This window comes from Alligator mississippiensis, chromosome 1 (assembly GCF_030867095.1).
Source record: "Alligator mississippiensis isolate rAllMis1 chromosome 1, rAllMis1, whole genome shotgun sequence".
NCBI lineage: Eukaryota > Metazoa > Chordata > Crocodylia > Alligatoridae > Alligator > Alligator mississippiensis.
In genome coordinates this window covers 252,287,138-252,299,828 of record NC_081824.1, presented here as the reverse complement: position 1 = coordinate 252,299,828, position 12,691 = coordinate 252,287,138, and the positions used below count along the sequence as shown (strand labels likewise).

The following is a 12,691-nucleotide window of genomic DNA, read 5'->3' as shown; positions in this document are numbered from 1 at the left end:
TAAAGTACTTTCATAGCAGGGATATTGAATAAGCTATTTAAGGGGAAGTTAAAAACATTCAATTACTATGCATTGGTGAATGCGTTAAGAAGGAAAAGACCCCGTTATTCAATACGTAGAACAGATCAATTATCTCCATTTCCTAAAGCCATATTTGCTAGATACATAAAAGGACTTCATTTATCCACAGACATGATACAGAAAATGGACACCTGCTATCTGAACTCTTTAGGGCACAGCCCGTATTTACATGTGTTTGTGCAGTTCCTAATGCAAGAGGACTAGTATTCCAGCTGGTGTCTGGGGGCACTATCATAATATAAATATTAAGCAATAAAAATACTGGTATTTTACTGTGCTAAATCCCCCAGAGTGTTTCCAGCCTTTCAACATCAATCAGCAACAATTGAGGTTGGTAGTAAATTGATTCTCACATTCCACTGGCTCCTGTTTGTTTTTGTTAGAAATGATTTGTGATAGATATGGTGGGATATATTGATTAGTTCTGACAGTCCCAGCTTCCCAGGCGCTTTGTGGCACTGCCATTCCAAAATGACCTGCTTTCTACCTTGTCAATTTCATCCTGCAGAGTCTGTTATAAATATCTGTTCTATTAGGAGATGACTTCTCACCCTCTGGAAAAGGAAAAAAAAAAAAAGAGGTTCGGGAAAGCAAATCAGTACAATAAAATAGGTTTGCAATGTTCCAGAAGAGCTTATCTTTTATTGAGAGATTTTTGCCTCGGGGAGTTGTGGGGGAGAGAGAGGGAGGAAGAAAAGGCACAAAATAAGTTACAAAGACATCATATGAATTGTATGAGACAGAGGCAGTTTCAGAGCTGTTACAAATCACTTAAAAGTTAGCTTGCCAAGGCAGAGAAGGGTCTACAAAAATCTTAAAAGAAGAACATCTTTAAAATGCTCAAAAGATCATTCAGAAGCAAGTAACTTTTTCCAGAATGTAAAGAGATCACCATATCGATTTCTGGCTGAATTCTACTACCTGGGCTTCCCCAGTCTCCATTTCAAAGTGAAATATACCTGGTAAACATGTAATATTTTAATTAGGATAATTAATTTAAAAAAAAAAATCCGTCATTCCAAAAGGTCCCACACTTGAAGCCAACCTGCTGATTTTTACCTTGCAGAGCTCCAGTGAAATCTAGCAGCTACAGCTCAAACAATGTGCACATAAAACACAAACAGCCCGGGCAGAAGAGAGGTCTTAGTGTTCTGAACATTGTTTTTACATTTGTCACAACAGCTAACACCTTAGTCATTTGTGGCAAAAATGTCTTAAAGGAGATGGACCCAACACAAGGTCACATGATGTAACTGGGCATGACTACAACTGCATTAATGCACCATCGTTACTGCGCATTAAGTCTGTAATAACAGGTTCCAACTCAGTGCACGGTAACTAGCACTACTGTGCAGCAGCACTGGCGCATGCATTTTTAGTGACGCTAATGCAGAATAGACTAATTCTACTGCATATTAGTTCATTAGCACGGCTTTTGCCATGACACACTAACACACAGTAGAATTAGTCCACTGAGCATTTAGTGTTTCATGCAGTGCCCACTGAGTATCACCACTGCCCACTGAGTATCACCACAACTTGACTTCCGGGAGACTAATGTTTTTAGGCCTGAACAAGGGTGACTTCTTGGACAGAGTTCTAAAAATCACCAGCTTTAGCAATACAGCTGTGATCTCAAAATGGCACTTCACAAAAGACTTCTGAATCCCCTAAGTTCCCACATTGTGCTAAAAGGCCTGGCCCATTCAGTACTCAAGCTGAGTCAATGATTTAAATATACACAAACACTACTATTTACTACCAACATCTCTAGCCTTCTACCTGGCTCTGCAGCTAAACATACAAAAATAATTACCCTCCAGCCCAGGCATCTTTTAGCCTTTCATATTACAAGCACTTTTGATTGCAAGATCAAATTCAACCCTGCCGGAAGTAAGTGCAACACGTCTTAAATCCATTGAAGTTCTATGGAGACCAAACGTGGTCTCACGATCCTGAAAAGACAGAAAGTGTGTCCCATCAGCTCCTCCTTTGTGCCAGCTATGGTCCAAATTCTGTCCTAAGCCAGAATCAATGGGTTGCATAAATGTAACCGAAGGCTAAATTTGGCTTTGGATACTGGCTCATGTGCTCAGGGACAATTATCTGTATTTTAAGAGCTCAGGATAAGGAGAGATTACACAGTGCTGCAAAGAAGGACTACTATACCAAGTTCCACCCCACAGACCAGATTTTCAGAAGAGCTAAGTATCAACCACTTCATTTAAGGTCAATAAACCCCCAGTGGTGGTTCAGCCATTCTAATATATTGGCTCAAAAATGTGCAATTTCACTGCAATAATAAGTCTTTCAATTACAGTTGTCATTTACAATTCACATTACATGTTTAAAAAAAAAAAACATTTAAAAAGACAGACAAAAGTCCTTTCCCTCTTGGCTTAAGCAATAGGATTCCTAGCAGCATAAATAAAAGACAACAAATAATTTATGTTCTACAATTTCCTAAAGTCTCTTTAATATAAAATTCAGTAGGAAAGAGGTAGCTTAAAATAAATTATTATTAAGTCAAGAAAGTAAAAGCTGCTACTGGTCAGCAGGTAGTGCAATATAAATGGTAGTCATAAGCAAAAATATATCTGTACAATAACTGCAATTGCAGCACTAACAACATGAAGAAAGATTTGGATTTAGGCTTTCCTTGCATGTAAAGTATTCGAAACAGACCATTTCAGGGATAGAAATAGATTCCTTTATTAACATTGCCAATAGTACTCATTTCTTTTGTATACGGTAAAATGTATAATGTACCCTTTAATATGTATTGATAATATTGACTGTTTCCATAAAGTTTTGTTCTTTTGAAATTATAACCTGAGGCTGACTTCCTCCCAAACCTAGTCCTCACCAGTTAAACCAACTCAAGGCCAAAATCTATGAGCAGCACCTCAAGGATTTCAAAGATCTGTACAAGGCCTTGCCCCATGGTAGCTCTGGAGGTACAATTATGTTAACAGTACAATTGGAATAACTGGCATTAGAATCATCTGCTTGACTATGAATCGTATAAATGAAAAGCATAATAGGGGAAAGGGAAGGACTCAGTAACTTTTTAATGTTAATTACAGACTCAATTTACTCCTTGCAATGTTGGCAATCAAGGACAGGCAGCTGCACAAAGAGACTTGCTCGATTCAGGCCATTTTTTTTATTCTTCGTTCTGATTTTAAGACCAATTACTACTTTTTGGAAATTGAGGGTGACCAAGTCCTACCCTAAGTCCCTCTAGCTGCCTACATGTCTGTTGCCAAACACTGCAAATCACAGGGTTTTTATTTTATGAGTCCTACTTGAAAATTAGACATTCAGTGTTTAGTTTTGTACCCAACTGATTGTGCCAGCTCAACTATCTACTGAATTCTATGAACTCCATGTGACCTTTCGTTCATAATACTGTAAGTCTGATGAGTGTGCAACACGTTCCAACGAACCATCTCATCTAGTTTCTTCTTATCTTTAGGAGTGAGCACTGATATTTGCAACCTCAAACCAAAACAGACCCTGGAGGCTTCTGCATACGTTACAGAAGTGTTTCCAATTATGCAAATTCTACACTTTGTTTTTAATCTTTATACTAATCTCTTTGGTTAGTTACCATCTCTGCAAGCAATGAGAAGGGTTTCAGAAACAACAACAGTTGAAGTGCCCAGAGCCATGAAAAATAGGCAAATAAATGTAGTTCTTCCTTGTGTTCAAAAGCTCCATGGAGATGCTAGTAAGCACTGGTTTCATCAGGTCACATAGCTGAATTCCAAATAAACACAGAAAGAACTAGTTTTAGATTGTTTCATTCCAGGAAAACAATACTTGGCAATTACTTAAACCTTGATTCTATGGTATTGCTCATACATAGAACCAGTCTAAATTGACTGAGTACACTTAAAAGTATAAACCTAGTCCCATTTACACTTTGTCTTAGTACCTTTTATTAGATTTGCAATTAGCACAGCTATTTTAGGATCATACAAAACATTATCATAGGAGAGAGGACACAGAATTTCATAACTTTAGACTGCCTCTCAGAGGCAACCTTAAAATCAGTTCTGAAAGCTACTGAAGACTGGACAAAGCACTGTAGATGATATGGTGAAGAACGATCTTCTGCAAATGCTTAAGTGAACAAAATACAAAATACACCTTTACCAAACAGTTGCTATTATTATATTTGTTATATTTGGTATCTAATGTTTTTTCTTCCGCCTGCTAAACCCTGCAATTAAACCAGAGTAATAAGATCCTGAACAGAATGAGTCAGGGGGAAAGCCATACATAAACACCTGCCTGGACCAGGTGTAGGTATGTATGGACCTACTAACTTCCAACATGCCATTTGGATGTTTCTCACAGATGTTTTGGCATATGTATTGCCAGCCAGAATTTGACTCAACGCTGATGTACTGGCACCAAAGACCTATTATTTTCAAAGCATGATTAAAGAAACTGAAATGGGAAGGTGGAAAGAACTATAAATAGCAGAACCTCCTTAAGTAAAAGCAAAATATTAACCTAAGTCAGCATGCTCCACAAATTAGAACAGAAAACTCAAGAAACCAGAGTTCTATTCCAGCCCTCTTTACCCGCTTCCTGCAGCCCTGGGATAATCATTTCAACTCTCTGCACACCATTTCCCACCTCCTAACACCAAAACAAGGATAACTTTCTTCTGCAAAGTCATCCAAAACCTCCAGATAGAAGATACTGTAAATATAAGCAGGCATCTGAGCAATACTTTCTAGACACAGGATGTCTTGACTGCATTCCATGGAATCTTGCAACACAAATGCCCCTGACTTCAACAGCAAAGACAACTGTGCAATGCCCCATCCTGATCTAAGCAGGGCTTGCTTGTAGTCTTTATGGGCTGCAGGGTCATCTTGAGATGTGCAGGGTTGACATTAAGGCAGTACAAACTGGTTAACAGCCCCTGTAGCCATTAACAGCTTTCAACTTCATAGCTGTAATCAATATTGCTGCCCAATAAAGAGCATGGGCTCTATACTTAACCTCTGTACAGGCCCCCTGATCCCAAAGGGTAAATCGTACCTTTGAGGAGATGACTAGCTGCAGTCTGCTCCATTCTAGGCAAATTTTATGTGCCTTTAGAAAAGCTGTCTATGCAGTTGTTCAGCACCCTGAACTACACACTGGTTAACCTCCAACTAATGCAGTCTGTCAGATTGCACTGGCTGGAGAATTGCTGGGGGAGTCTACAAAGCACCCGATTACTGTTTAAATCACCTCGAGCTGGGATCCAGTTTTATGTTAAAATAGCTAGTTAAGGAGGAAAGACATGGTAAATTATTTTAGGGAACCAAATAATGTAAAAGAGGAGGTCCTGTTAGCTTCAGAAAGGTGGAGGAACAGCACGCTGCTGGATGTATAACACACAATAAGAAAGAGGTATTTCTGAAATGCTAGTCTTTCTGCAGTGAAGCCAGCAAATGAGAGTCTGTGCGTTTCTACAGCACTTTCCCTCAGATGATTCTGAAAGGCTTTCCAAACTGTAATGAGTAGTCTCAAAAACCCACGCTGGAGCGTGACACTAAGATCATCATAAACCCTATTTTTCAGTGGGAAACAGAAGTGATCTAGGTCACAAAGCTATTTGATAGAAAAGCCAAGTCTGGAAGCAACCCATTATTCCCAAATCCCACTGCATCTTAACTGCGAACTAATCCTTCCCTCATACAGCAGTAGCAAAGAATTATGCCAACTCAGCCCCAGAATGAAGAAACTGGAACAGTACCAACCCACTTTTTGAACCAGGTGAAACTTTTACAAGACCTGGAAGGAGTGTATATCAAGGCAAAGAATGACAAGGACCCTCACACATCACCAGGTGCTACTTTTCTCCTTGCCCTCTTACCTCCCTGTGAAGTGCTTCAATCTAATTTTCCTTCTTCCCCTCTGGTTGATTCTTATGCTCTGCTTCATCTGTCTCCTGACCCAACACATCCCTGCCTTTTTCAGGTTTGTTCCCACTGCAGCCCAGCTTCCCTCACAAGAAGCTGAGAAGGAATGGGTCCTTCTGGAAGAGAGGTTAACTGGTAGCTGCGCTCAGGAAGGGTTCACTCTTTTCCATCACACAAGCGTCAAATAAGCTGGCTTCAAAATTACGTTTCCTACACAGTGGGTGTGTCTACACAAGATGTTAAATGTGCAGTAGCACGTCACAGCAGAAACAGTGCTAATAAGCTACTGCGTAGTATTATTGGGCTACTGTGCAGTAGTCTCAATAAAAAAGCACGTACCAACTCTACTGCAGAGTAATGCTGGTTACTGCACTGATTTAGTACTCAATTATACAAGTAATAAATTGAATGCACAGTAACTATGGCACATTAATGAATATATAGACGTGCCCAGTGTCAAGCACAATAAGCAGTTCAGGTCACTTTCCATGGAAAATTAACTTAGCAAAGGAATGGATAAGAATAGGCTGGGGACTGTCAAAGGATATTATAGTACAACTGTTACATGAGTGGTGTTATTTTATTGTCTATAATAGGAATATTTTTACCACTGTGCTAGCAGGAACTCCGATAGCTTCCTTGGGCAGATTTAGAATATGCGCTACACAACCAAAAAAAGAAGCAAAACTGGGTCTGTATTGAACTGTTAAATAGTACTTGGAAGCGGTGGAGTAGACCCAAATGCTATGGTTCAGGTATCTAACTAACATAGGCACAGGTTGCAAAGTTTGAAAATAGCATATGTTGCCATTAGAAGACTTTTCCTTATTAATACTGGTCAAGTTTCTATGCACCACATGCTCTCTACACATCCTATGGAATTCTGTGCATCATATGTGCCCAACAAGTGCTAAATATGACAGAAATATTTGATGTTATAATGCCTTACAAACACTCTGCACAAGGAAACAATTATTCTTTAAGGGTCAGTGGCAGAAAGTCATTTTGTATCAAGTTAGCTTTTCAAAGGGAACTCTACTGCTAATCACCAGGGAACCTAGAATATGGAGCATGTGGAGGGGAAGTTGAAGTGCTCTTTGTTAAAATCCTGCTGGCAGATGACTGAAATCTGCTAAAACAGGACTCTGCCTACAAGACAGTTCGACATACTGGCGTGAAAAAAGTAAGCATTAATAAAAACAATGGTGGAAAAGGGTAGGACACAGATAAAGAAGGTAGTCATCTCAACTTCTAATGGTACAAACATGGGGTACAGACTATGAACATAAGTCTCCAAAAAGTGCAGTTAATCTCTTCAGCACAAAAATCTCCTTCATCCTCAGTTTTGTGATTGTGTGTGTACCATTTAAGTATAGAAGTACTTGAATGAAATGGAGATACATTTCAGAGTAAAGAGAAAACTGTCACAAAGGCTGAAGCACATCCTGCAGAGATCCCCTAAGCTGAACTGTTATAACCATGTGGACTCCCAGGGGAGTGCTACGCAAATGACTCTTTCCCAGGGCTGGGTTCCCATTCATAGTTGGGTTCAGCCCTTTCATATGGCTGGGTTGCCTTTGCACAAAGATAAAACCCAAACTACCAGAAAGGCCAAAAGCCCCAGTTTAATGAGAGAGTCACTACTACTATCCGACCCAAAGCCAGGCAGAGTCAGGAAGTACACTGCGGAAATTACTCCCCAATAAACAAAGGTTTACAACCGCACAGATACAACCCCTGAGTTTGGCATTAACATTCTCTAAGCAGCTTTCATATATTTAGAACCATTGTAAGTCAAAAGCCACACCAAGAAACTAGAGAGAAACCTTTCCTCAGATTACATCCCTGCAATTTAAAATGCAACTGTAAGACTAAAGAAAACATATTGAAAAAATAGAGTCAAATTTACTAACAGTCCCAAGAACCTCACTCCAAGTAATCTTCCTATGTAAAAAAAAAGAAAAAGAAAAAAAAAAGCTAAATATGGAAGAAAGAAAATCCAGACGACTTAAAATGTAAAATGTTCTATTAATTTTGCCATCACATTTGGAAGAGCTGTGCAAAGAGAGAGGGGAGACACCAAATTAACCTGAAAATGGCCCAGTGTGATTATACTGGTCAGTAGTTGCCCTGATCTTCCCTACCAAGTACTGGCTGTAGAGGCTACAGCTCTGCAATTTGCTCATAGGATTGGTTCAGTAGAGGATCTGTTCAGACCACAATGAAGCATTATATGCCGGAACCAGGAATGTTTGGAGACCGCCATCTACTCTCAAGATGGGGATGACTGTAGCAAGTTCCATTTTACAGGTTCTGATCAGGCAAACTTCAGGCTGCTTTTTTTTTTTTTTTAAAGTGTTAGTTTGATTTAGTATTGCTTGAGTTTAACTCTTCGATAGGTTCAGTAACTGCCCTTTCTTCCCAATTGCCTGATCCAGTGCTATATTCCAAAGAATAGCCTTACACATTCTTTGCAATCACCTTAATATGAAATCTGAGCCAGCAACTGCCAAGAATTACATAAAAATCAACTCTCTAGGAATGCTGAATTGTTACACAAAGACTTCATCTTATTAGTTGGCAACACTTCAGACACTCAACATCTTTAATAAAGCACTTTTAAAATCACCGTAAAAAAGAGAATAGTTTTCCCTCAGCAAGGTCACGTAACCAACTGAAAGTCGGCACAAGCCACTTCCAAAGAACTTTACCTGTACACAAAACTTTAAAATAAATACTAGCAGCCTTCTTCAAATAACCTCCAAGATACTAGCAGCAGTCTGCAGAGGCAGCAACTACAGTTCCTTGTGCCATCGTAGAGGTCATTTTCCGCTAGCTATAATCATGGACAGACCACAGTAACACAACAGCTAGTTAAACTGTGCCCTCACAATTAAATTACCACCCCAAAGACATTCACTAAATGCAATGGAAAGACAAGTCACACTCCTTCAAGTTTACACAGCAGAGTGGAGACAAGGCAAAAGCAGCAAAAGTAACACATGCAACTGAAGGTCAGAGATGTCCTAAAACTAGACAGACATGGCAAATCTGTGTTTGTAACAGCCAAAAGAATAGGAGAGAAAGATTTGGGAGACCGATGCAGGGAGAATAAATCAGTATTACGGAGGACTTCTGTTCCCTTAAAGCTTTTTTGCCCATTCTAATTTGCTGGTCCTTTCAACCTTCAATGGTCCCTCTAGTGCTCCACCTACCACAACTAAATATAGGTTGTCAGCTGTTGGTGTACCCCATCCCACAGCACCACATCTTCCAGACTCTGGAACTCCGTGACAGTATGTGTATGTAGAACCTGCACAGATTCCATAAGCTCAATGTCCCCGCTGTGCTGTAGGCATCTTAACGTGCAGGGTGTCAGAAATCTGTTCCCCTTGGGCTGGCACAGAGAGCCTTCTGTCACCAGTTAAATCCTCTAGGTTTTATCTGTCTGAAAAATATCTAGTGACAGCTTTCAAGTTTTTGGATTTAAGTTGGTTCAAACGAGCTCACCTTGAAAAAACATGAGCTCACTTTGAAAAAAATAGGAACAGGTGAAATGGCAATCTTCCCAAAAGGTGGATCAGTTCTCAAATGCTTCAAGTTTCAGAAATACCTTATGCCACCACCTCTGTGCTCAGACTTGGTTTGCAATCATACTTCTGAGCCGCAAAAATTTAACTGTTTCTCATGTGCGAGAAAAAAAAAATCAGCAGTAGTCACCAATCAAATAAACGTAATGAATTTGAACAGTACTCTAACTCTTCTAAAGCAGAGGCACTTGCCCTGTTGCATCCATCTGCGGATGGTCCCTTTTTTCATGTTTTTAATTCTTACAGGCAGATGTGGCTGGACAAGTAAAAAAATAGGCATAAAAATGAGCATTTCTTCTTCTTGTTACTTGATCATCTGGGTCTCTTCATCAGCATCATAAAACTCCTCATCCTCACTTCCACTTCCTGCAGAGCTGTCTCTGTCTCCAGACTAGAAAGAAAAATGAAATACTTGCTTAATGTTCAGCAGGCATCAAATTTCACACACCCCCAAAAATGTTTTTCTGCAGCACGTTTCAGAGCATCTTGATGTTTTATAAACATGAAGCAATGCAACCCTACTGAGATGCAAGTGAGAACTTCCACTATACATATTCAGGAAACTGATACCAAAAAGTTAATGACTTGCCCAGGATTACTCAGACTTCTCAGATGCAAGTAAGTGGCTTTTGGATCCATATCTCATTGGATTCTTTAAGTGATGGTGCACCTGATGACACCTCTCTGCTCTCACCAGTGGAAGACGAAGGTGCAAGCAGGAAAAAAAAAACTAACTAGGAAACTTCTCATTTAGTGAGCTACAAAGCTTCCTGACAGAAATGTTTCTGCACCACGTGACTGTGAACTGTTCTACACTGGGCATTTCCACACCATGCTCCAGCATGTCTGGGAAGAGACACTCATGCATGTTCCCTGCACATTTGCTCCAATTTTTGCATGTGTCAAGCCTGGAAATGTGCCAGTGAGGCTGCTCAGAGGGCTTTCTCACAGTCACTCAAGGCCTCAAACTCCACCATGCTTGAGAACCACCTTTGGTGTGGCTTCACCACTGCATTCTGGGGTTGGCAAACAAGACTAGGTGAGTGGGGATGTAGTGTAGACATACTTGTCTAGTGTCTCCAACCCTCTCTAACTACTAGAAGTAGTCTCAGGAAGTAGACTGCCTTTCTGTTTTCCCATCCTTAATTATTTGTAACTGGTGTTTGTTGTGGACATCTTCCTACATGGATGTTATTACAATAAGATTGAGGACACGTGCCAAGTTTATTTGACATGGTAATCAAACAAACAAAACTTGAACTGGCCAGAACAGCAGAATTAAAAAAAAAATGCCTAAACAAGTGAAAGAAAGACTCCAAGGATCTAGAAGATTTTAGAAACTAACAGGACAACTGGAGCAGCAACTACAACTAAGCTACCACAAACTATAAAAAGCTCAGCGTGCCAGGTATCAAGGAAAAGCAGAGGTGCCACAGATGCTGAAACTGCTGTAAAAGGGACAATGGTGAGGTAGCTGTGCTGGTGGGCAGTTTCATACCCTTGGCTTCTACAGCACCTGAGGTTGGGGGAAACATACATTTATATGCTGTGTTCACATCTCATAAAGGTTCTGTGCCAAGCAACGTGTCTATGTTGGGATAGAATTAAGATCTGTAAAACCCATTTGTCAAAGGAGAACTGCATTTAAACCTCTTTATTCTCACTCATGAATTTTGACAATATCATTCTTCATCTCCCTGCAGCAAAAATCTGAGTAACATTAAGAATAAAGATCCATTTTAAGTTCCTTGTTTGGGTTAACAATATACTTGAGAAAATCTCAAGTGGAAAGCATTCCCACAGCACCATGCTAGGATACTGGGTTCTGTAATGACTTGAGTGGATAGGAGAGAGCACCAGATCACTAACACCACTTCCAAAGTACCCTTGGCTCTCACTGCACGTCACTCATCCACATTATGAGCCAAACTAATCCCTACTTAGATTCCAAGATCAGGCAAGTGGACAGGTTGCAGTGGCATGTTCCTGCTTTTTAGGATACTTTTTGATAATAAGGTTATAGTCCCTTATACTGTAGTGGCCCTGGAAAAATTATTTCATTTTTACTACCTAAAAAATAAGCCACATGTAATTACATAAATAGGAGTTGGCTTCCATAGACTCCAAAATGCCCCAGTCCCCAAAAAACAAAATATCAAAGAAAGACAAAGCTCTCTGGGTGACAGCAATAACCAGTCAGCACACAATACAATAGCTTTATAGTATTGCAATGATTCCTTTGCAAGCAATTTTCCCTCACTCAGCGTATGCATCTTCCCAGCCTACAGCACTAACAAAAAATGATGGCTCCTATGGAGAAAGAGAATTATTAAGACGCTTGTGTGTCATTGAATCATGCAAGTCATGTTACTTTGCTCACCCCAGAACAAAAGTGTTGGTCATTTTTTCTATTATCTCCCATTTCTCTCAAAGCCTAACAGAGAAAATGTGACAAGACTTCAGTTTTTGTTGATCAGAGTGGCTACATTCAAGCCTTGTCTACCACTCAGGTGGATTGGTGGTATTAGCTAAACCAGCACATCCCTCTAATAAACGTGCAATTTCTATCTAGAGTCTTTTTTTTTTCCTAGCATAGCTTATACATACCAGTTCCCCTGGACTTTTTGCCAGTATAAACTGCATCTACCCCACAGCTATTCCTCATAACAGTGGTATCAGGGGAGGGTTGGAGGGTGGGGGTAGAAATCACTTTCCTCACCGACATGAAACAGCAGACTCTGCTGGTATTTGGTAGAGCAATGTGTGATTAATGTTAAACATATCAAAACAGGAATTTTAAACATCCTGTGCAATAACCCAAGAAATATTAAGAAAAATGGGTTATGTTGTTTTTTTGCATTCCTCAGGATCATCTCAGAAGAGCAGGGCTGTAACTGAATGCTATTCAAGATGAATTTCATATCCTTGAATATGATCAGGGGGAGACAGTCTCCATTTTGAGGAGACTGACTACATCATGTCATGAAGGAAGGACAATGGAGTCCACAGGGATAACATAGAGTATAAACAGCAAGACATTCAACCACACCCTGTAAATCCTATGGCAACTCCACTAGGTCTTTCCATGGC

General features: G+C 39.9%; 1 protein-coding gene across 2 annotated transcripts in view; it reads right to left on the bottom strand.

Moving 5' to 3' along the window:
* Positions 1 to 690: 690 nt before the first annotated feature.
* Positions 691 to 12,691, bottom strand: part of SLC22A15 (solute carrier family 22 member 15) — a 56,699-nt gene continuing 44,698 nt past the window's right edge. For both annotated transcript variants that reach the window (XM_019476332.2, XM_014603964.3), the window contains exon 12: positions 691 to 9,992. In XM_019476332.2, the coding sequence (XP_019331877.1) occupies positions 9,906 to 9,992 (87 nt within the window). In that variant the 3' untranslated portion in view covers positions 691 to 9,905. The remainder of the gene's footprint in view (positions 9,993 to 12,691) is intronic.